General features: G+C 35.6%; 2 protein-coding genes and 2 pseudogenes across 4 annotated transcripts; all 4 read right to left on the bottom strand.

Moving 5' to 3' along the window:
• Nucleotides 1-1,597: 1,597 nt before the first annotated feature.
• LOC143635951 (NAD-dependent protein deacylase SRT2-like) lies at nt 1,598-5,762 on the bottom strand. Of its 2 annotated transcripts, none has more exons than XR_013154159.1 (11): nt 5,698-5,762; nt 4,808-4,850; nt 4,498-4,723; nt 4,365-4,430; nt 3,626-3,671; nt 3,339-3,499; nt 3,116-3,245; nt 2,879-3,040; nt 2,104-2,231; nt 1,916-2,010; nt 1,598-1,831 (listed from the first exon to the last, which is right to left on the bottom strand). XR_013154159.1 is itself a non-coding variant. In XM_077103657.1 (11 exons), the coding sequence occupies exons 1-11, from the start codon at nt 5,740-5,742 to the stop codon at nt 1,781-1,783; spliced, it is 1,158 nt and encodes a 385-aa protein (XP_076959772.1). In that variant the 5' UTR covers nt 5,743-5,761; the 3' UTR covers nt 1,598-1,780. The 2 variants fall into 2 exon arrangements, 1 of the variants encoding a protein (XP_076959772.1); XM_077103657.1 differs by having other exon boundaries at nt 1,916-2,015; nt 5,698-5,761.
• Nucleotides 5,763-8,522: 2,760 nt separating this feature from the next.
• LOC143635975 (ultraviolet-B receptor UVR8-like) lies at nt 8,523-17,935 on the bottom strand (annotated as a pseudogene). The gene is made up of 16 exons (XR_013154165.1): nt 17,856-17,935; nt 12,444-12,682; nt 11,681-11,757; nt 11,203-11,281; nt 11,071-11,130; nt 10,847-10,948; nt 10,648-10,742; nt 10,430-10,472; nt 10,310-10,355; nt 10,161-10,207; nt 9,959-10,061; nt 9,818-9,872; nt 9,685-9,751; nt 9,142-9,178; nt 8,961-9,040; nt 8,523-8,866 (listed from the first exon to the last, which is right to left on the bottom strand). The product of XR_013154165.1 is annotated as an ultraviolet-B receptor UVR8-like (transcript).
• Nucleotides 15,026-16,841, bottom strand: LOC143635976 (F-box/FBD/LRR-repeat protein At1g13570-like; annotated as a pseudogene).
• A 1,143-nt stretch (nt 17,936-19,078) lies between the features above and the next one.
• LOC143635990 (F-box/FBD/LRR-repeat protein At1g13570-like) lies at nt 19,079-20,581 on the bottom strand. The gene is made up of 3 exons (XM_077103690.1): nt 19,898-20,581; nt 19,597-19,767; nt 19,079-19,511 (listed from the first exon to the last, which is right to left on the bottom strand). The coding sequence occupies exons 1-3, from the start codon at nt 20,579-20,581 to the stop codon at nt 19,230-19,232; spliced, it is 1,137 nt and encodes a 378-aa protein (XP_076959805.1). The 3' UTR covers nt 19,079-19,229.
• Nucleotides 20,582-25,460: the final 4,879 nt, after the last annotated feature.

Below are 25,460 nucleotides of genomic sequence, written 5' to 3'. Positions count from 1 at the left end.
CACTCGACTAAGGCCTAACAGTTTCTACAATACTCACTTCAACAATAAGTTTAAACATGAAGGTTAACTTAGCAATAACTGATGCATGTTGTGGCTAATAATTGCAACATTGATGTCATAATAAAATCAAAATATTTTATAATCATTTTAACTGTTCAATAAACAAACTCCAAAATCATTAACAAACTACAAAGGTAAATATTTTAAGTTGGATTTGAAAAACTTAGAATTCAGAGCAAAAGTTTGAATCAACTTAAGTCGGATTTTTATTTTCGAGTCAATTTAGAGTTCGGTTGAGATTCATATTTTGATTTACAACTCAACTTTTCTAACATGACTAAAGGTAGATTGGGAATCAAATATCGATTTACAAATCAATTTTCGAATCGGTTTATATGTAATAGCATTAACTTCGCGTACACACACATGCAAGCCCACGCCCACACAGACATACGATGTTCTCAAGCAATTTAGTATAAAGTATAAACTATTCTTGTGCAAAATCATCTTGTGAAGGCAGCAGTTTTGGGTCCCGTGTGCTAGTGACAACAGCGAAAAAGGTGGAGTAGCAGTGACGATAATGAGGTAGCGGCGTCAGGGGCGGTGGTGGAGTGTCAGTGTCAATGGAGGTAGATAGAGTCAAGGACATGCCGGTGCAGACAAACAGTGGTCAAGGGCAATAGTTATCTGGTTTATTTAACCCGTTGACTAATTTACTATAACCCAATTTGACCCATCGACTAATATAAAGTGACCCATTTTGACCAGCTAACTAATTTAGGGGGTGTTTGTTTTTTCTTCAAACATCTTCAAGGGAGCTAATGTCTGCACGCGCGCAGACATTACCCTTGAAGACTGTTTGTTTTTTTTCTTAAAACAGATCTTAAGTTATCTTCTTTCATCTTAAAAGAAAAGCAAAGAAATCTTGCTTAAAACATCTTCGCAAAAAAATCATACTCTTATCCCTTTGAAGCCACCCTCTCATCCACTCCTCCCACCACCGTCCGCCACCACCACCCACCGTACGCCACCACCACCATCCCCCACTGCCACCGTCCACCACCATCCACCGCCACTACCCACCGTCCGCCGCCACTACCAGCATCCACCACCACTACCCATCGTCCGCCACCACCACCACCACCACCATCCATCACAGCCACCACCAATCACCACCGTCCACCACCCACCACAACCGTTCATCACCACCACCACCCACTGTCGGACGCCATCACCGTCAACTACCACCGTCCACCACCCACCAAAACCGTCCATTACCACCACCCACTGTCCACCACCACCATCCATCACCACTACCCACCGTCCGCCGCCACAATTTTATTATTATATTTTCTATGTAACTTGAATAAATGACTTCTATCTTGTGAGATAAGTTTGACAGTTATGCAGACAGTATCAGCTTATAAAAACAAACAGTCTTATATTTTCAGCTTGCAGATCTTCAGACCACATCTTCAGTTGCAGACATGAAAACAGATGAAATCAGCTTGCAGACAGTTTATGTCTGCAAAAACAAACAGCACCTTAATGTGACCCAAATGAACCCAATGGATGCCACTCAACTGACTTTCCGTAGTAACTGAAAGGATGCCAATCTTTCATAGAAGGCATGAATATAACATCTTGAAAATGCATCTCGTTACTATAAACACACTTTGCTATAAAAAATTGAATAGGAAAATTCACGTAAAAATACACATACATAGCTTTTGAAGACAAGTTGACTAAGTTGAGACCTTGAGTTGACTTTTTCAGGTTCTTAGATAGCAGGAACACTGAGGGAGCCGGTGTTAAGCAGGCGTGGTAATATCTGTATCAACCAGAAGTACACCAAAATCAGGATTCGCATGATAGAAAAACTTGTTATAATAATATATGGTTTTTTACTGCAAACCTCTCCCAGCCGTGCGTTTATTTTCAAATATGCAAAATCATCAGCTCGGGTCGTGCCTATATTTACAATTGCTGTAGCAGCACCAGCCTCATGAGCTGCTCTGTTGAAAAATTTAATTAGCGTCACGTTATTGACCAAAATACAGTAGCTTTCGGGTGAAAGAAAGACGAATGAAGAACAATTTGTACCTGACAAGTCGGAAAGCAGACATGGTCATAACTGATGAACCGAGGACGAGGAAAGCATCACACCCTTTAGCAGCTTCCATAGTTGTATTTGCTCTATCCTTTGGTACATTATCACCAAAAAATACAACCTTCACACACACAACCACAATTAGATCATGTGATTAGTTAATGGACTATAAGATGCAATTTTTAAAAATTTATATTTATTTATATCTTAACACGGAAAATGGATAAATTAAAAAAGCTAAAGAGGGAAACTAGGAAAACCTTCAAACTATATTTTAACTAAATGAAACTAAAATTATTAAATTGTTTTATTCAATAAACTAGATCATTAGGGTAAGAATATGTCTATTAGAATCACATTAGACACAAAAAATGATTTAGCCAACAAAAAACAAAAGATTTATTGCAGAGAAACTGGACCATACTAAAGTTTCCTAGTTAAAAAAATTAAAAAAAATTTCACTCATCAGTAAAAGCTGAATGTTTAGTATTTACTATTCCATGAATAATGTTCAATGCTGAAAACACAAACTAATAAAATAATACGACTATACGAGTGTTTGGTAGTTGGTCAAACGTCTATAATGCTCTCCATGGAACAGGGGGTCTTTAGACCAAGATAAACATATTACAATGGGCAAATAGCTACAAATGCTCAAAAAAGGAAAGAAATCTTGCGATTCATAGAAACTACCGTCAAGAATTTAATGACTATATATTAACAAGACATCAAAATGGAGATGATAATAGTTAAAAGGATTTTCCTTACGTCGGGTTTAAGCACTCCATTGCATTTAGAGCAAGTTGGTATGTTGAAATCTTCTTCCCAGAACTTTTCATCAATTTCAATATCACCATCCGGCCTTTGCTTCATCCCAAAACTCTTATCTGAGTTGCTGTCATAATCCAGACTCTCTATAGCTGCTGCCCACTGCAATAAAATATAATTATCTCTCATTAATGCTGCATTATTATAAAGTTATAATTAATGCTTTGAAAATTTGACCTTTGGATTTAGGGATTTCAACTGGTCTTGAAATACTTCACGTGGATAAGAAAACCCACAATCCAAACAAGCAACGACATAGACGGTCCCATGTAACTCAAGTGGATTGCTACCGGCACGATGATGCAACCTGAAAAATAAAATAATAATAATTATTATTATAACCTTAAATAAAATTGTTTTGAAATCAACTTATTTGGTAAATTTTGGAGATAAAGCTGACCTGTCAACATTTTGTGCAATCATAAAGCTTAATCGATTGAGTTTCTCTAAAGATGCTAACGCGGTATGAGCGGGACTAGGCTTAGATCCGTTGAACTTCCTCCATCCTGAATAACTCCGTGCCCAATATCGCCTTCGTGCACGGCTAGAACGAGTAAATTGCTGTGCATATAAGAGAAGTATAAAGCAATATTCCATTATTATCCATCAAAAGTTGAACGTGATATATTTGAATAATTATAGTTAGAAAAAAAGTTAATGGTTGGAAATCAAATGCCTTCAAATTACCTGATGAGTAATTGGCTTGAAACCGGTACTATAAGCTCCATTGGGGCTGCACTTACAAAAATTGAAGTATAACAACTAAGACTTTGATAGGAATCATATTCTAATTTTAGTCCTAATTGTCATTTGTCTATTTTGGGAGGGGGTTAAGTGTAATTGTATTTCTTTAAATAGGTATCAATAGCCAATAGGTAGAGGAGAGTATGTTTAGGTTTAAGATGGCATTGCCATGGCTCCAGCGTATGCGGTGAGAGAGGGCTCGGCCCTGGAATTATCTTGTAATCTTTCTTTACGTTTTCACTAATACAACTGTTCGGTCCTTTGTATTTCTTATTCTCTTATCCAAACTTGATCAATTACAATTAAAACATATCAAATCCTATCAGACTTGAGTTTGGTTTTCTACACTTTGATATAATGTTAACGCTAATCTTTCACGTAGACCACGTGGTTGATCTACGCAACCCGTTAATGCATTAAACTTTCTATTAGAAGTTACTCCAAAAATCCTTGTAAACCAAAACTTTTTATTAAAAAAAATGTTGTTGTAATATTGGACACACTAACAAATTAACATAAGAAATATTAAATACTTTGGAAAAAAAAAACAAAATATATAAGTATTTCAGACCCAACCCATACAAGAAAGTTACCCATCTTGAATAGTGTTTTGTTAAATCAAAATAATGTAAATTATAATAATATAATAAAATCAATTTAAAAAATCAAAAAAAAAATGTACCTTCTATAATCAGGAATTCCACATTCTGTGCTTATCCCGGCTCCAGTCAAAGCAACAAGTTTGGTACTGCACAAAGCTAGGAATGTTAAGCCTCTAAAGCTGGTTAAACGAGCTTGAAGCTGTAAACGCTTACCTTTTATCAACAAATTCATACAAAAGATTAACATCTTTAGTACTTGGTGGATCTGAATCAGGAACCACTTTCCTGTCTTTTAAAGAACTTGATGGTGGTATATCAGCACCTTCCCAAGTGGTACCAGGAGCTGAGATTCTACACACTGTCTGAACAGAACGACGAAACGATAATGTTGTTGCTTTCCCGTGAAATTTACAATATCTTCTAGCTGGATTTACCGCATCTGTTCCCTTCAAAAATGATTGATATAGAAAACTGTAACATTTTATTATACACACTCAGCATTCAAGAAGTATGCATTACTTGCCTGTCATAAAATGTGCAAGAATTTCCCTAGTGTTTTTGAAAGACTGCATATCAATTAGAACACATCAGAAGAGTGTCGGTAGTAGTTTTATAGTTAAATGATAAGACGAATACAATTTTAAGAAAGATTGAAATCTTTGTTCTCAACTTTCAACTAAATCAGTTTCATAAACTTTTGAAATCTAAATGAGTCTTTGGTCTTAGTTTCCAATTTGCAGTGGTATTCATATGTAAATGTTAATTAGAAAGGATAAACAAATAAAATGTGCTAATTGTGTATCATGTGAGTTGATCATCTGTGAAATCCTTGATAATACATAAATACAAAATCACTCAATACAGATGAAGATGACTAGAGTAAAACCAGTCTAAACCCTTCTAGAAAAAAAATTTGTTTGTTAACCGCTGTAACTAACTAACTAACTAACTAACCAGAGGTGCAAATATCGGTTAACTGGTTTATGGAATATCGGTTACTAACCGTAGCCGGTTATTTCTTTTGACGGCTAGCTCAGTTGGCAAGGTTCCAGCAAGTTAGTTCTGAGGCCAGGGTGATGCTAGGTTCCGGGTTCAATTCACGGTTGTGACAATATTCGGGCATGTTTACCTCCTGTTTGAACCCGGGCTTGCCTCTGTGTAGGTCTTCCTATTTCGGTTACAACTCAGTTTCTACTATAGCATTCAATAACCAGTTTGGGGTTCGGTTAACAGGTTATAAGATTTGCACCTCCCTGTAGGTGTAATATAACTTACTTACCCTAGGTGTCTGTCTATTAATTAATGTTTGAATTTCAATAACAACTTTCTATTCTATCAAACAACAATTAAACACAAATTCAAATTCAAATGAAAGCATTTCAAAATCTAAATAAATGATTGAATGGAGCTTACAGAAAAGAAGATGAATTGGGAAGAGATACGTGTCGCCATGGCCATTATTGAACAACAACAGAACAAGGAAATAATAATAATAATAATAATAATAATAATAATGGTTCATTGTCGTCGTCGTCGACACTTTCAAGTGGTGTTGTTAGGTCGGCTCTATGATCTCATTTTTCCACGTTGCCAAATTTTCCACCATTTAAAATTTATATTTGAATTAAAATTAATCCCAAGCAAAACTTAGCAAACTTTTTAAGACCGTGCGTAACAACGGTACGGGATTAAAGTGTGTCACATGGCGTTCGGTCAATATAAAAATGAATTGTATTTTAGTAGTTTAGTGATTGAAGAGATATTTAAGAAATAAGTGTTACGTTATTGGCCCCACATGTTTTGCTATATGAATAAAAAGAAATAAAAGAATGTGGGCCCCACAATTTTGGCCGAGAAAATTTTCACGTTGTTCACCGATCTCTCCTCTTCATGCTAGGGGGCGGTGTGCATGGCCATTTTCGGCCTCTTCTTCCTCTCATTCCCGGCCACTACGTTGGTCTAAGAAAGACGTTAAAAACTCTTTTAACAGAAATTTATAAAATTATTAACCATATGGACAGTTTTGACAAATTACTCTATAAATTTATAATATTAATAATTTGACCAATTACATTGATCGAATGATACATGGTTACCGGTCAAAAAGCGAAATTAAAAGCCCACACCAAAGGCTAGATAAACATATCAAAGCCTGAGCCTAATTATCAAGCCATTACAAGCTTGAAAGAGACTATTTACCATATGATTCTTCTTATTTGCCACCATTTACTACGACCATGGTTGAAAAAATCGTGTTTAGACGTCGATTTGTTCAATGTCCCACCAACTAGTCACCTAGAGATGTTCAACGAAACCGGTTCCTGGAACCGAACCGGTGGACCCGAACCGGTTCCTACCCGTTTTTTGTAGGAACCGGACCCTATCTGATTCAACCCGATGATCCGTGACCGGTTCTTGCATTTCTGAGTGGGGGCGGGTAGGAACCGGAACCGAACCGGAACCGGTTCTGGAACCGAACCATCCGGAACCGGTTCCTAACCGGTTCTAGAAGATATTGCAAACAGAATGCACAAAGACCTAACATATCTTCTAATCTTCTAATATGAAAGATGATTTAGATCACTTAAAGACGACTTGACCATCTTAAGGTTAATTATGAACATGCATCACCTATCCTTTAATACACGTGCCTTGTATACTGAAATTCATATAAGCTCTTTATTGACTTAAGAATTTTCTACTAGTTTAGTTTAATTAGACATGGTATGCTCAAATGATCGACGATTGAGCTCGAATGACGATGAACCGCCCATCGGCCATGGTTCTTCTGCTACTTGGCTATTCAAATTTCAATAAGATCCTTGTTAGATACATCGACTTGTATGACATTGCATCGACTACATATGTTCTTTTTATGAAATTCTTCAATTTTTGATGTTTGTTTGAGTTGATTTTATCTTTACAAGCTATTAATGATGGACTATGCATTAGCCATCCCTCTGGTTCTATATATCATGATTTTCTTTTCACTTGTTTGATCTTTTGAACACTTATTGTGATGATTTAAGAATATAGAATATGAATATAAATTTAATTATTTATATCTATGGATATTTAGTAAAAAATTATAATCTCTCTAACAAATCAACTGATGCATGGAACATATTCCACTAAAATTGTTTCTAGTTTTAGATTTGAATAATTGTCACTATGAAACAATTAGCTAGTGACTCTGGGAACAATCACTAATGGTGGCATTTTAGCCTTAGGAACAAACATATATTTGCAATTCTGTATTCTAGATAAATCAATGTAACACTTCTAAAGGTCAATATTACACCTATACATAAACTTTTCAATAAAATGTTTTAATGACATTATTTCACTAAGATTTCCACTATAACTTTTTCAGCATAAAAAACCCTGACGTTTTCACGCTAATCTACGAAATCATCTAAATCGCAGATTGTGATGATTGATGAACAAATTATCTTGAAAAGGTTATGATGGGAAACCATAAAAACAAGATTTTAACATGATACCACTTACCATCACATAAAGATTTTATTTGACGAATTTCTATGAAGTACACCCTAAAAGCATTGTACTTTTAAAACTATAAATCGCAAACGAAAAACGAAAAAAAAAAAAAATTACACTGTAACCGGTTGGAACCGGTTACGGTACAGAAACCGGGTTAGGAACCGGTTAGATAGGTTAGGGGTCCGAGGGTGGGAGAACCGGTTCGGTTCCCTAACCGGTTCGAGCCTGGAACTGGTTTAAAAGGGGGTTTTGAATATAGGAACCGGTTAGGAACCGGTTCCGGTTCCTAGTCCCAAACCGTTTTGAACATGGCTATAGTCACCTAGTCACCGAATAAATGTTATTTGGTCCAAAAAGAAGTATAAGATATATATAAAAAATTGACGTATATATATGTATATTTAAAAAATCACATAAATTACAATCCGAATGATCCTAACTAATCCTTATTAAATCCAGTTAATCGTTGGTCTCTACCCCACCATCCGGCTAGCATCTAGCGAGTTGTACAACAACACGGATTATGACCCTACAACCCGTTCCACTAGCACGACACGATTGACACCCTAGAGTCCAATACAACGACCATGGTACATATCAAGCAAAATGATCTATTTCAATGAAAATTAGGTTACATAAAAAACAGATGGTACTCAAATTTGGATACATAAGAATCACACACATCCTTGTTTTTGGAATAAACATGATTATTTTTAGGATAAACAAGAACCTCATATACACTATGCTCTTGAGATATTTGCACAATGTTAAATTTACATACATTTACTTATTCACATGCAGTACAGTTTCTCGATTCTTTGACTTTTACTCCCTTATTCTGTTTGACGGTTATTTGTACTTTGTATAAATCAACTGTAATGTTTGGCTAATCACCGGTTTGACTGGACATTCAAAACTAGAGCTTCAATAAAAAGAACACAGGTTTTATAGTCTGTAATTAGTTGTATTCGAGTACAGCCCCCGTGTGATTGAACCCGCATGAGATCTGCAACGCTTTCACACTCTCACCGAAGTCAACCATGGTAGGTTCAACATAATCCACATCATCCCCTAGGCCCTGCACCCACGAAATTTTATTACATATTACATGAAGATAATGTTCTGGTGTAAAAAAGAAAACCAAGACGACGCCGGTGAATATGGAAACAAACCAACTGTCCACCAGAAGAATGCTCGGCTTCAAAAAACGTGCCCATGGCACCACCCCAACCCCAAGTATAAACATTGCCATCTGAATATGCATGACACAAAATTTAGCAATAACATATAACAATGTACCAAACTGAAAATAAGTGCACCAAAGATTATGGTTTCTAGCATAGAGGTACCTACCGGAAATAGCAGCTGTATGTTTCCAGCCACAAGATACCTGTCATATACAAAGTGTCACACTACTAAGTGGTAGATGAGGCAATTTTGACCCAATTATTATATACTAATGGGTCCATTTAGGTTATGTTGTATATCTATCGGGTCAAATGGATTAGACTAAATGATTTAACTAAAAGGAAACAAGTCAATCGGATCAAGCAGGCTAAAAGGTTGAAAACCATATAAAATGTATTCAAAATCAAATGCATAAAACCTTCTATATATTCTCATTATAAAAACAAGTTAAATTTATTGTAGTAAAGTAGTGGTAAACTAGTAATAGTATAGTTTTGTAATTATATGTAGCACATTAATTAAATACAAGATTTCAGAGAAAAGAATAAGAGAAGTTTATTCATGGCCCGGCCCGGCCCACTTTGACCAGTACTAAAAAGTGGCCCGCTTTAACATGTTACCCAAAACCACCAACATTACCAGCCGAACTAATTGGAACGATAAGTCAGCCTAAAGCTTTTATATTGTTTAATTTCATAGAAAACTAACCTTGCTAACAGAATTCCTTATGAACGGGCCTTGTACTCTTTCTGGCACATGAACCGCATGTGTATCGCTGATATAAAAGAACATAACAGTTAACTACTGATCTAATATCTGGGGTGAAGTATTGATGACATACCCGGTACCAAGACAACCATTTTCATTGGATCCCCATGTATACAATTCTCCACCACCTTCGTCATAAAAATTATAAATTCAAAGTTAGAAAGACAGATGGCACACGTGATAAATCAAGATAATCAAAGTGACAAAAAATTACTGGTGATGACACATGTGTGATGAGCACCACATGCAACTTCTTTAGAATACGGTAATTCTGCTATCTTAGATGGAGTTGAAACAGTACTTTCTGATCTTGAGGCCTACATAGACTTTCATAGTTCATAATCAACAAGATAAAAGAGTCAACTTTATATAGAAATACTTCTTATTTGATATGCAATCATGATTTTGGCACTTACCAGCTTCTGTACTGCTTTTTCCCCGAAAACATATATGGATCCATTTTCTGAAATTAAAAAATTGACGGTTATGGCATGCAAGTTTGACCATATAGAGTTGAAATAATATAAGGGTATCAGGTAAAATAAGAATATAGAAGATGAGGTACCATCAATGCATGCTGAATGTAGCATCCCAGCTGCAACACTCTTTATCTGTGTTATATGTGAGAATATTAATTTAAATGTTACACATTAGATACTTTGAAGTGAAGAGCATTTAAAAATACCTTCACGCCTTCAAGTCCCTTAATAAGCCTTGGTGTATATTCACTGTAAAAGAAGAGAATTGACACGTTATCTTCTTTTACTAGAAACATTAGTCACTCGATCAATATGGTGATATAACAAAACATACAAACAACAATGTACTACATAGTAAGGTACAGATATTGTCAAGAATCTTTAGTTCTAAAACCAACTTTCAGATAATCAAAAAAAAAGAAACCTGGTAGAACTCAAAAAATCCCAAGAGGCTCGATTTGTGTCCATGACCAAGCCTTCCCGATTCTCCTCCGCCCCAACTTAAAACCTCACCTTTATCTGAAACACGTGCCAAGCAATATCAGAATACAAAGATTCAAAAGTAATCATAAATCTTTATTGTACATTCATTAGAAGGAGACTTATATTTATATTGTTCTAACCTGTGACAGCAATAGAGTGATCAGAACCCAAAGCAGCCATCTTAATAGGAACACCATTCAAAAAATCCACTTTACTCGGGACTGGAATCACTTTTGATGCCTCTGTGAAGTTCAAGATGTGAACTTAGCCCTTTATGTCCAATTACAAATAAATAAACAAACTTCATGTAACAGATCATTCAGCATTGTATGCGCACAAGAGAGTTAACAGATAAACATCTTACTCTTTCCAAGACCAAGTTGACCAGTGGAATTCTTTCCCCACATATAAAGTTCTCCGCTTTCTGCAATTCAGAAGCATATTTGAAGTTTCATATATATCTTTAATTCTGTATGGAAACCTTGGATGTACAAACCTGTAATAGCTGAAGAGTGATAATAGCCAGCTGAAATTTTCACAATGTCCTTCGGGAGTCCAGAAACTTCAACTGGCTCCTGCAATGACAACACAATCCACGTCAGATGAAGTTATATAAAACTTAAGATGTAACTAGAGAAAATCATACCCTTTGTCTATAATGCACACATTTTTACGGTTCATCCTAACTATCTTTTGACTCTTCTTATTAGACAGAATAGGAATTTACTCGGGATATGACTAGACTCTAGGGGGGTTTCATAATCATGTTATTATATCCTTGTAACTCTCATATTCAGATACACAAAGTTTATAATTACCAAGTTTATCTCTTTTCAACATGACACACTCCTAATAGAAATTACAAATTATAACTTTTTACCCAAAATTACTAGCACTAACTCAAGCTACAATAACTTAAGATATCAAATAGGTAATATTCAACAAAAATTACCAAGAAGCATAAGATACCGTACAATTGTGTAGCTTCTACCATCTTCCACACCTAATTGTCCACAGTCATTAAGCCCAGCAGCATATACATATCCAGTGTCTGTGAAACACATACTAATTCATCAAACTCGTATTCTTAGATTCTTACTAACTTAATGCTGGATCAAAGCCATGCCTTATTTTAGTTGTCATAATAATAACACACACCAAGAGCACATTCACATTAAGATACTAATCTTGATTTTAAAATCAGTTAGGGGTGTGCATCTAAAACCGAAAAAAACCAAACTAATATAACTGATCCGAAACAAAAACCGATGGTTTGGTTTTATGTTTTTGTAAAAACCAAACTTTCGATTCTGCTTAGGTTTTGCGTGTAATAAAAACTGAACAAAACTTAAATACTTTTATTTTACATTTTGAAGAAATTTATAATAACTTAATATATAATTTAACCCAAATGTATAATAATCAGATTTAACTAACAAAACAGTTTAGACCTAAGCCCAAGTGACAAAACTGAAAAAAACCAGACCAAACCTAAACTAAAAACAGAAACCGAATCGGTTTTTAATTATATTCAAATTAATCATAAACTAAAAAAAACAATTTAGGCCTAAACTCACTATTTTGGCCAATTCTTTTTTCAGCCAAAATTTTAAAGCCCAAATGGCAAAACCGAAAAACCCGAAACCAAAATAATTATTTTTGGTTCAGTTTTAGCCCAAACCTGGCCCGACCCATACACACCCATAGAACCAACAACCCATATGAAACAAAATCAACCTGTTAAAAACAATGTATGAGCTCCACCACACGCAATCTCTCTAAGACTCCCATCCCCAAAATTCGAAACAAAAGCCGGTCTCCATTTCGACTCCAAGCTACCGAGACCCAGCCTCCCGTAATCACCATTGCCCCACAGAGCCACAAACCGTCGATCCTTTACACTTTCAACATTATTATTATTAACCACTTCCTGTTCTTCACAACTCAAAACCCTAATAAACCTCCTTTGACAAAACCTTTTTTGTGCGTTTCCTGAAGCTGATCTAGCAGTTTCCAACATTAAACGTGTGGAAATCGAAGCCATTATGTGTCGGAAACAGGTTGATTTGGGATCATAAGACGAGTGACTGGTTTGGTTTTGTGGAACATAGGAGAATGTCGTGGAGTGTGTTGGTGCCGGTGGTGGTGTTTTTATATATTTGGGAGAATGTGAATTTCCAAACTTACCCTTTTATTTTGGAGATTATTTTGGTTGTTTTTTCTTTTTATTAATAAAACTTATTTTGAATAAAAATTTGTTAGATCAAGTTTAGGGGGGTGTGTTTATTGAGTCAATTAGGGTTGATTTCGGTTAATTAGTTTTAAAGGTTATAAAACGGATGGGATTGGTTAACCATGAATATGGTCTTTCTAAAAATAGTTTAAAACAATATAATCGCCTAATCAGGCGTTATATGAGTCTAAAAGTTAGGTTTGAAATTTATTGAGCATGAAATAAATTGTTATTACACATGTAAATATTAGAAAAAAGTCATTTTGCCAAAACTTTGACAAAGGTGATAAGAATGGACATTTTAGAAATTTTGTCTTCGTTTGTTTGGGTGTTGGGTGAACTAGTGTGTATACTCCATAAGACTGTTCGCTATGGGGCGGTGTGAGGGACGGCGAAGGGGGAACAAGCCTACGTGGCAGTGTGAATGAAGACTTTAAAGCCTCCTCCATAGAGAACAGCGATGCCTTTTCAAAAAGCGAATTAAAAAGTAAGATCATCATTTTCGTTATGAAAGTTGTTAGGGATCGGAAATTTGATGATGTGGATATGTTCTGGATCAGTTATCCTTAGCATGTGCTATAGATCTTGTCAGAATCAATGATCCTCAGTATTTATAATTGTTTACTAATATTGTTCTCTTTATGATATTAATATTAATGTGGGTAAACGGCTAGTGACTAAGTCCACCCTATTATTTCGCCATCCAAGTCATCGAACAACGTGGTCAAAGCGTGTAACAGCTATGTGGAAGAAGTGGGCTTGAATAGAGGCGAAAAAGTAGGGATTTTAGTTATTACATATTTTATATATAATGAGGCTCTTACAGAAGACTAGACACACAACAAACTCGTCTGTAACACACAAACACACACACTTAGCATTCTATCCTGTAATCACTGCCTGAGCTCTCACCTTCTTTACTTTGATTATAGACAATTGTCATCACGGGGTTTTTATGCCGACGATCTCATACTGATCAAGGGTTTTTACTCGTAACAAAATTATTGTGTTCATTTCCATTTTCACTCACATAATCACCATTGTCATTCAAACACCTTAACTCACAAAACTGATTTAGTTATATTATCCTTAAATCTGATTTTTGACCAAAACAAAAGTATCGAAGAAGAAAAATAGAAAAAAAATATATAGAATTTTTATTGTTGTGATATCATAAATCTATATCTATAATATATATAATGAAAACATAAAAATCCTACGTGTCGCGATGTGGTCGCTCCCATTTTTTTGGAGTCACCAGATTTGCTTGATTTTTTAAATGGAGACTTCTCATGCATTCGACCCGAATTCACGGGTATGGGTCTCATCAAACCCAAATATTTTGTAAACGGGTTATAACATCTCATTAAATAAAAAACTAATCTCACCAAATATTTGATGTAAAAATCTTATAAAGTAGGGATATACTAAAATTTAATATCTGATTTATTTAAGAAAATATATATATACTATTTATAATTAAAAAACCAATTTTATAGTAAAAAATAAACGGGTCTTGGATCTCATCAAACCCATATAGCTTTTAAACCGGGTTATAACATCCCATTTATTTGTGAAACAAATCATCAAACCCTAAGACCTAAGTATATTATTAACTTTCATACAATAAAAAAATAAAATTCAAAAAATAAATAAATATTAGAAACAAATAATATAAAACAACCCCGTAATACGGGGATAAAAACTAGTTTATAATATATAATCATTATTTTAAATCCAGTTAGGTGAATTGTTGAATATAGTTCTTGTATCTACTAGGCTACTGCTACAAAACGTATTCCCTATTTGAGTAACTGAATTTTGTTCTTTGTTTAATTTACAAATAAGAAGCATATATTTGTATATGAACCCGGGTAATAAACTAATAATAAGTCGAGGCGTACATTATCTACTCCCATTTAAGTACTTTTTTCTTGAATAACTCGTTTCAACCCGAGTCCATTTTGGTAGAAGCACGTTTTGACCCAAACTGTTCTAATACTTTTTAAGGCGACTTATTTGGACCTAAACCCAGTTTCACCCAAACCAGCTTTCCCATTGTGCTATCTCTATCAAGCTTTTTAATTCAACTTTTACAGTTAAAAACAAGTAAATAACTACTTGTAGTATAGGACGAATGTTGTTGAGCAATGGCCATCTTATAACCTGTATTTCTAAAGCTCAATCTCCTAGAAATTATACTTATATCTTTTAGAAGGAAATATGCAAAAGATCCAGTGAAACAATGGAGCACCAAATATGCAAAAAAGGCTTCAGTGTGCGCATACATTTAGTAAAAAACACTCAAAATTATAAAATAGAAGACAAGATATAAAATTACGAGATACCACCAAATTTAAATCTAGTTAAACATTCTTATAGAATTATATGACTACGAATCCAAATATTCAACTTTTGCTTTTTTTGAGGCTCGTGGAAACATCATAATATCCTTTGCAATGTCGAGTTTTTTTTACAGCATCAGCCGTAGCTCTTGGTCGGATAATCATATTTTCAAGACGTGGAGAATGATTGAGTAGAAGCTTTATGAAGAGCATCTCTGGTCTTGATCCTTGTACAGATGTAAGTTCTACAGTCCGCAACTTGAACAATGTTGGCAAACAGTCCAGGGTATCTAAATAACTAAACGTTAACTCCCAATCAGCCCCGGGCCCCTACAAAAACACATAAAAGTTAAACAAAGTCTTACGATCTTGTTTTACCATTAAAACCAAAAAAGTATTACCAAAACTTTAGCCATGTTTACCATTTGCATATGTGTCACACAAAGTTTTTTCAAATTAGGCGAGTTTTGTAGCACAGATAGAGCACCTTGAACTTGATCCAAATCATCAAAGCTAATTCTTCGGAACTCCAATCGCTTTAGGCATTTTACCTTTTATCTGGAAGCCACTTTGGAAGCTTTTCTGCTGCCAAAAACTGCCAAAATAGCAAGTGAAGTACATCTAGATTATTTTGTGCAAACACTAGTTTATAACTTACGAAGAACAAAGGCTAAACGTTTCTGTCGTACCTTAAGAATATGACCATCAATGGAAAAATATGCAATCTTGGGCAACTTGCTTAACATCATCGCCAGATTAAATCTTTCAACTCGTGGATTATATGTTATGAATTGCTTTAAACTTATACGAACCATACTAAGGTTTTTACTATGCAATAACCGAAGCAACATTGCATCAGGGCAATTAATGACACGCAAATTTCGCAATTTTTCAGCCTTTATGTTGAAATTGTTAACATTGACACAACTATCGAGCGTCAATCTCTTAAGTTGTGGCAAGTTGATCACAATTCCACCTAAATTACCCCCAAAATCAACTTCCTTGAGAAAAATATATTCAAGACTTGGAAATCCATGACACTCAAGTGGTGCCTTAAAAATACAGTATCGTAATACCAACCGTCTCAATTCTAGACAAGAGAATACCGAGGGTGGAACTTGATAAATCCGATTTGAATTCATAATGTTGAGTACCGTGACGTTGTTTCTTGATAATATTAGCATCCATTGATCAACTTCTTGAAAGTTATCAAGATTAATATCTTTTGGTATATGGAGAACAAGTTTCAAAATAGGACCCGTGTGACAGATCATAATCTGGCTTGTAGTCCTTATAAACCCATTACGCCCGTAACTTTGAATGTTTAAGAACTGTTTAGAGAACCGGGAATCTAGAATCAGTGTCCTCATTGTTGTCCATCTATACCTCCACTTTTTTGATAGAATACTTGTTCTTGCCGCATCTTTGATCGGGAGCCGCTCTAAAATCTGGTTTATGAAATCCTCTGGCAAGTTACTGATTATGTCCTCATCAGCAAGATAACTTACACACCTCCTCTTATGATTCTCTGTCATTAGATTCAAGAAAACCATGACTTAATCAATTGTTATTAAATTCGAACAGAATCGGATTTAATAAGTAAACAACATTATAAAGATTTTTTTTCTTCCTAGGAACTAATACAAATATTCATGTAATAGCCTTCCAAACGAATAAAAGCAAACCCAATCTTACTGTTAAGAAAGTCTACAGTTTCTAAAGGGAAAATATATCAAGAAACATGAAAGTTTGTAAAGTAGAACGTACCCATGAATATATCCCTCAAGCGATCAAAGAGATTAGGAAGCTGAAGAACGGATAGTTTTAAGGAATGAAAAACCTTTTGAGAGTTTTGATATTTAAAGAAAAAAAAAGTTAAAAGTTCGGGTTGGGTTTTCCTATTTTAACGCTTTTTGGCTAAATTTTTTATATATCTTTTATTTGAACAATAATAAACCTTTATTTTTATATTCTTTTATCATGACCGTGATTTCAAATTAATTAATTACAAAACAAACATACAAACATGATTAAAAAAGGTGAACTAAACCAAAAATTAAAAAAAAAGTGAGTAGTTGAGCCACGCCAAAATGAAATACGGCAACTCTTTTCACTTACGGTAACATACGGTAAGGCATCTGTACTGGAGCGCACCAAATTGAAAAACATTAAGGTAGCGTTTGGTATGCAGGAATGGAGGACGGAATGAAATGACCCATTATGAGGGAATGGAGAAAAGCGTGTTTGGTTGATCAAAGGAATGGAATGACCCATTACCTAGTCCATTCAATTCCCTCTAAAATACCTCAATTTCATTCCATCTTTATCCTATTTTTTTTCCATTTCATTCCCCCATTCACTCTACATCACCTCCACCACCCTCCCACCACTACCACCCACCATCAAACACCCACTACCACCAACCACCACCGCTACTACCACCAACACCATCATCGCCGTCCACCGCCACCACCACCCACATCCACCAACCATCGCTATCCGTGCCAGCCACTCGCCCCCGCCGTCGCATCCATCAGTTCTCGTTCTTCACCACTGAAAACCCTAATAAACCTCCTTTGACCAAACCCTTATTTTGCGTTTCATGAAGCTGATCTAGAAATTATCAACACGAAACGTGTAGCAATCGACATTATATGTTGGAAACAGGTTGATTTGGGAACATAATGTTGATTAGTTCTTCATGATATTTATAGAAATAATGATTAATTAATAAGTGTTTATATGTTGGGAGAAACTTAGGGATATATTTAGAAAAAAAAATGTATTAAGTATATATGAATGAATTTCTTTAAGACCGTGGACTACAGAATACATATTAGATACAAGTAGATAACCTTTAAATGATAAATTATGTCTGTATTTTTCGTTTGAAATAAGTTTCACGAATGTTAGTGAAATATAATTTCTGGTGAATCCACACTTATTACTTAAGTCAAGTAATGTTTACCGTGATGCACAAGCTAGGGTGTATACTCCATAAAGACCTTTTCAAAGAGAATGGAAAGGTAAGATCAACGTCTTTGTTATGAGAGTAATGAAGAAGAAAAATAGCAAAAAATAATGTCAATGAGACCATTTCAAAAGTGGCTTTTGTTTTTAAAAAAACAAATAAGCATATTTAAAGGACCCCCCCCCTTCCCTTTTTCTTCCCTATGTAGTATTCAACCAAACCGTTAAAAGGGGTCATCTACCTCTATCAAGCATCACCGCCAACGTTGTCGCCCTACAGCCGTCACATCCACCACCTACCGATCAAAGTTGACGTGACCGTCACCTATCACCAGTGTCACTACCACATCCGCCATTCTCGTGTCACACTATCACCTCTACCACAACTACTTCCAACACTAACACCACCACCTCCATCGTGTTCACCATCTCCACCCACAATCGTCACTAGCCGCCGTAAAAACATATTAGTGGGTGAACTTATTTAAATACCATTTTTCTTAAAATAACTCGTTTCAATCCGAGTCCAACTTGGTCGAAACCCATTTTAACCTAAACTAATCTAATATTTTTTAAGGCGACTCATTTTGACCTACCCGGGTTCGCCCAAACCCACTTTCCCATTGTGCTAGCTCTACCAAGCTTTAATTCAACTTTTTATAGTTAAAGACAACTACTTCTAGTATAGGACGAGTGTTGTTGCACAAGGGCCATCTTATAACCTGTACTTTTAAAGCTCAATCTCCCAGACATTATACTTATTTAATATCATCAAGATTCAAGAGTATGGAATATCTTTTGGAAGGAAATATTCAAACGATCTTGTGAAACAATAAAGCACCAAATATGCAAAAAGGCTTCATTGTTCATTGTTCTAGTCAACGGCACACCAAAATGGTAAAATAGAAGACAATATGTAAAATTGCGAGATACCACTAGATTTAAATCTAGCTAAGCATTCATATGGAATTATGGCTACGAATCCAAGTATACCACTTTTGCTTTTTTTGAGGCCCGTGGGAACATCATAATATCCTTTGCAATACCGTGTCTTTTTTCAGCATCAGCCGTAGCTCTTGGTCGGATAATCATATTCTCAAGACGTGGAGAATGATCGAGTAGAAGCTTTATGAAAAGCATCTCTGGTCTTGATCCATGTACACATGTAAGTTCTACATTCTGCAACTTGAACAATGTTGGCATACAATGTGGGGAATCTAAATAGCTAAATGTTAACTCCAAATCAACCTCAGGCCCCTACAAAAAGAACATAAAAGTTAAACATAGTCTTACCATCCTTTTTTACTGTATAAAGTATTAACAAAACTTTAGCCTCGTTTACCATTTGCATATGTGTCACGCGAAGTTTTTTCAAATTAGGTGAGCTCCGAAGCATACATAGAGCACCTTTAAGTTGATTCAAATGACAAAACCTAAATCTTCGGAATTCCAATCGCTTTAAGCATTTAACCTTATTTGGAAGCCACTTTGGAAACTTTCTTGCAGCCAAAAACTGTGTGGTGAAAGTGAGATTGTAACCAAAATAACAAGTGAACAACATCTAGAATTGCTTTGTGCAAACACTAGTTTAAGACTTACAAAGAACAAAGGTTAGCGTTTTGATTTAAAAGTTTGTGCCATACCTTAAGAAAATAACCATCAACGGAAAAATATCGAATTTTGGGCAACTTGCTTAACATCATCGCCAAACTAAATCTTTCAACTCCAAGAATATTTTTTATGGATTCTTGCAAACATACACGAACCTCATTAAGGCGTTCGCTATGCAATAACCGAAGCAACATGGCATCAGGGCACCTAATGACACGCAAGGTCCGCAAATTTTCAGACTTTATGTTGAAATTGTTAACATTGACACAACTATTGAGCTTCAATCTCTTAAGTTGTGGTAAGTTGATCACAGTTCCACCTAAATTCCCCCGAAAATCAACTTTCATGAGAAAAACATGTTCAAGATTAGGAAATCCTTGAAACTCAACTGGCGCCTTGAAGATACAGTTACGTAATGCCAACTGCCTCAGTCCTTGACAAGAGAATACCGAGGATGGAACTCGATAAATCTTATGATTTGAATTCTTAATGTTGAGTATTTTGACATTCTTTCTTGATAAGAATACCATCCATTGATCAACTTCTTGAAAGCTATCAAAGTCTATATTCTTTGGTAAATGGAGAACACATTTCAAAATAGGGCCCTTGTGATTGATCATAATATGGTTTGTAGTCCTTATAAACCCATTATGCCTGTAGCTTGCATAATTTATGAACTTTCTAGAGAATTCATAATCTATAACCAGTCTACTCATTGTTGTGACATTCGTCAATTTCGGGTCACTTTTGTTATGTAAACCCGACCCGTTTGTAACCCGAACATTTCAAATATATAAAATATTGGATCTTGTCATTTAAAATATATAAAATATTGTTTTTTTTATATTATGCATTGTTTGACCATTTAAACATACCCATTTTTATGCAAACCATAAAAGAATCTTTATACCCAACCCTTCACTCCTTCCCTATATATACACACCCATCTTCTTCATTTTACTCTTGCTACATCTCCAAAAAAACTCTCTCAAACTCCATAGATTCAAGGTTGTTATTTCTTATGTATTTTTGAAGTTTTGACTTCTCAAGTCAAACTAACTATAGTCTTTCATTCTAACTTGTTCATCTAACATTACTAACTCTTGAATATGGTGGTACAACATATATATAATACACACCCTTGTTTCCTTTATTTGTTACTTCACCGACTTTGGTTGGTTAAGTTTCGAATGTCATAAGGCAAGGCTTCAGGGAGGACTTCGTGTTCTTGATATATATTTACACACACATAACTTATTATACATATCACTTATGACTAACTTCTAACCCTTTAGTTTGTTCATCTTATTTACAAGTTCCATGGTGTGGGTTTGTATAAGACTAACCTCGGTTTAACCGAAACTAGTCCAAACCGGAAACCGAACTTTTGTTTACTAGTTTTGTTAAAATAGTTGTTTAAACATGTTTATTGCTAGATTTGAGTTTCAAAAATCATTTTTAAAAGTTCTTTGATATTAAGCATATGGAATCCATCTATGAACTCGTTGGGAGATGGAAACCGAACTAAACCGAAACTTTTGCTTAAAAGACTTGTAGTTAACTTTTTTTGTTGTAAAATTTAAGTTTTCTTCATTTATAAACCAATATACAAGTTCTATGATATTTGGGCATGTAGAAACCATCTATGAACTATTTGTGAGATGGAGACCGAACTATACCGACTTTTACTCGCTTAAGACACACAAGTGTGTCTTTAGTTATCAAGACTTGTATATTTCTTTAAAAAATAGTTTACAAACTGATTTTAATTATTTTCTTAAGTACTTGGAATAGTTGGATCCAACTTGATCTCATAACATAGTTTGGACCGACAAAACCGAACACTCGCTTAACGTGCGTTGTTAGTTCTAAACAATAGATCTACATACTTGGTTAAGTGTTAGTATGTTTTAATGAGTTATCTCATAACAATTAATATTTTGGAAAGTTGACTTTGGGTTTGACCATTTGTCAAGACCCGAACCGACAACCCGAACACTCGTTAAAAACCCGTTTTAGTATCTTTAGCCTAATGGAACTTGCATTTTAGCATTTTCCCCACCTTATTACTTAACATTGGTTAAGTAAATATTAAGGTTAGATACTTTAACCCGGTTTTGAGCAAACTTACATTTTTTAAAAGGGTTATTATTATAAATTCTTAAATAGTTACATTTTAAACCTTGAACTTTAATTGATTAGTTTTTGCAACAATTATTTTATTTAAAGATCTTCAAGACAACCTTTCTAAATCCAAGACTTTCTTTTATTTAGGCTTCATACGTTAAACTCGTCGTTCCGGCAAATCTCCAAATAATCAATCTTTCAAGTTTATTACTTGAATGTGAGTAACTTCATACCCCGTTTTCTATCTTTTATTTTGGGGGTGACATTTCAACTTATCTAAACTAAATGTTTTATATTTGGGTCTTAAACCACAAACGTTGTTGTATACCTTACTTGAATAATTGCTCGATTTTGTGTTCTATGCTTATTTGACTATGTGTTTATCGATTTTGGATGGTGGAACTATAAATCCTAGACCATTTGGCAACCCCTCATGGCAAGGTGTCGTTAACGTAATGCAATTAACGATAACTATTTATCCAAGTTTATAGCTATTATATATGGTTTTGTATACTAGTTTTGTGGCTTTTCATACTATATATCTATTGTTCAAACTTATGAATTGCTCACCAACCTTTGTGTTGATAAACTTTATTTTATGAAATGTTACAGGTTTGCATCTAGGTTGATTATGGAGTTCGGTGAAGAAAACATCACAAATACCGTTAGGATATTAGCAAAAATGAACAATATTTGATTTGCTATATTTTGTTATATTTTGTTGTATTTGAGTTATGAATATTTGGTTATGTGACATTTTCGATGTTGTGAAAGTCGCTTTAAATAGTGTCATGCGCTTATGAGCAATCGTTGCACCCCGGCATGTTCCGCCGCCTTTGGTCGGGGTGTGACAGATTGGTATCAGAGCCATAACAATTAAGATAGGTGGTTAGACGTAACGACCTAGAATTGTTATGCTTAGGGTCCTATACGTGTGTTCATACGTGTTTACTCTATCTAATTGTTCTTATTAACTTGTTTAAAATTCACCAATATCCTAAATGATCACATACACACACTTTCATAGTATTTCCAAGGTATCCTTACCTTAAAACGCAAAAAATAGATTTCATTGTGTTTTATGGATTACAAGATTAACTTGGATCCCGTGGTTTCAAATCCCTTAAAGGTTGCGTTTATTTCGGGTTTGTAGCCATCATAGGAAACGAGAAATTATAAAATGACCATTTGACAAAAAGATTCCAAGAATCGAAGGTGATTTACTTACCTGGGATGGTTGAGTTATAATGCTCGTTTTCTCGGCCATAAATCGTGTTATAAATGTCAATACTTTAAGTAGTCGAATGCGAGCGTTCCGGTCGTCATCCTAATTTTCGGTGTTAAAACAATAGAACTACGGTGATTTCGTGGACTGGTGTTTTGACATGACGTTGTATCTCGATTTATTGTGTTATTATCGTTATTTGAGTCGAAAACATGAAAAAGTTTCGGTGGTTCGTACACATGTTTAGACTCCAATATGTTGTTTTATAAAACTTTTTAGTGTTGGAATATCAAGTCATGGTGGTTCATGCACGATTTTTCCAACTCTATAAATCTCAAAATCTCAAATTTTTAAGCTTTAAATTCTCAAAAAAAAAAAAAACACCATTTACTATTGTTTTTGGTTTTGTTATTTATAAACAAAGTTTTATATTTTATCTAACAGTAACATCTTCTCCATACTAACTCTAGGATTCACAAATCAAAAATCGAAATCTTATTTTATTTTATACACCTTTATATTCATTTCCTTTTTACCCAAAAACTTATCCCATTTTCTTTATAATTTTTTTAGCATGCCTCCGCTAAGACGCCAACCGCGCAAGAACTCCACTCGACGTATGGCCGCCATCATCGCCAAGCAAATGGCCGCTGTGATTCCCGAACTAATAACCCAAATACAAGCAAACCAACCCGCACCCGTTGTTGCACCTATTGAGCCCAAACCCGCATCCTACCTGCTTAAACAATTTACTAGTGCCAACCCGTCTGAATTCTATGGAACCAACTGTGCGACTACGTTGTTGCAGTGGTTCGAATCTGTGGAGAATGTGTTTTTACACAGCGAATGCCCCGAAGCGAAAAAGACAAACTTCGCTTCAAGCATGTTTAGGGGAACCGCCCTAACTTGGTGGGGTAGTGTCATGCACCTCCAAGGTACGGATATGGCCATGGCTCTTCCATGGGCCGAGCTCAAGGCGCTGATGAAGAAGAAATTCTGTCCTAAACACGAGCTCCAAAAGCTTGAGGTAGAATTTTGGGACCTAAAACAAGAAGATGGTGATAACGCCGCTTACTCGCTCCGTTTCCACGAGCTAAGCGTTCTTGTACCTCACTTGGTCACCCCAACCGAACGTGAAATTGACAAATATATTGGGGGTTTACCAATGAAAATCCGGGACTCAGTCATGAGTAGCAAACCCGCGAATCTTGAGGAAGCCATCACGTTAGCCGGTTGGCTATCGGAAAATCATGTGAAGGAGGGTACCCTAACCCTCAAGAAAACAATCGAGAAAGCCAAAACCGAGCCCGCTCCCCAAGCCAAGATTGAACCCGCACCACAAGCTATAAACTACTCCAACTCCTCCCGACACAACAACAACAACAACAACAAGAAACCCATGACTAATTACCGAAACTTTGCCGTCACCCAACCTCAACCACCACAACAAGCCCAAACTCTTCCCCAAAACCGAAAACCTTATATTGGTAACTCCCCACTATGTAACACTTGCCAACTTCACCACCCAACGAACTCGCCGTGTCGCCATTGTACAATTTGTAACCGATTTGGTCACTTCTCCAACACATGCCGATCCACCCAACGAAACCAACCCAACCAACCTAACCCACCAACCCAACCAAGAAACTTTCCCCAAAATGCCCAAAACCGCTATGCACCATACCCATCAAACCAACCCCAACAACCCCGAGCTTGCTTTAATTGTGGTGATCCCAACCATTTCCGCCAAAATTGCCCACGTTTAGCTTTTGCCAACCAAGCTCAAACCGTAACCATACCATACTACCAAACACAAGCTTACCAAGTTCAAACTTACCAACCCCAAATTCCCCAACTCAATGCACCACTCATCCAACCCATCCAAATAATCCAAGCACCACCTCCACCTCCACAACAAGCACATCAAGTCAACCATGGTAATCAAGGGCGGGCGTTTATGATGAATGCAAATCAAGCTCAAGTGGCAAACGATGTTGTGAAAGGTATGTTTTTGGTGAACTATCATTTGGCTTCTATTTTATTTGATACCGGTGCCGATAGAAGTTTTATTTCTTTGAAATTTGAGTCGAAACTTGCGATGCCTCGAACTAAGATTTTCCGACCGTTCTCTGTTGAAGTCGCCAATGGCAATTCTATTACCATCAATTCCGTCGTCCGCGATTGCTCTCTTATTCTTTCTAAGCATAAATTCCCCATCGATCTCATCCCGATGCAAATGTGTA

Source organism: Bidens hawaiensis, unplaced genomic scaffold (genome assembly GCF_021521415.1).
Source record: "Bidens hawaiensis isolate Kalapana, Puna unplaced genomic scaffold, B.hawaiensis_p1.1 tig00007743_1, whole genome shotgun sequence".
In the NCBI taxonomy this organism is placed as follows: domain Eukaryota; kingdom Viridiplantae; phylum Streptophyta; class Magnoliopsida; order Asterales; family Asteraceae; genus Bidens; species Bidens hawaiensis.
Note: the sequence above shows the minus strand (reverse complement) of the source record. Positions and strands in the feature narration are given on the sequence as shown.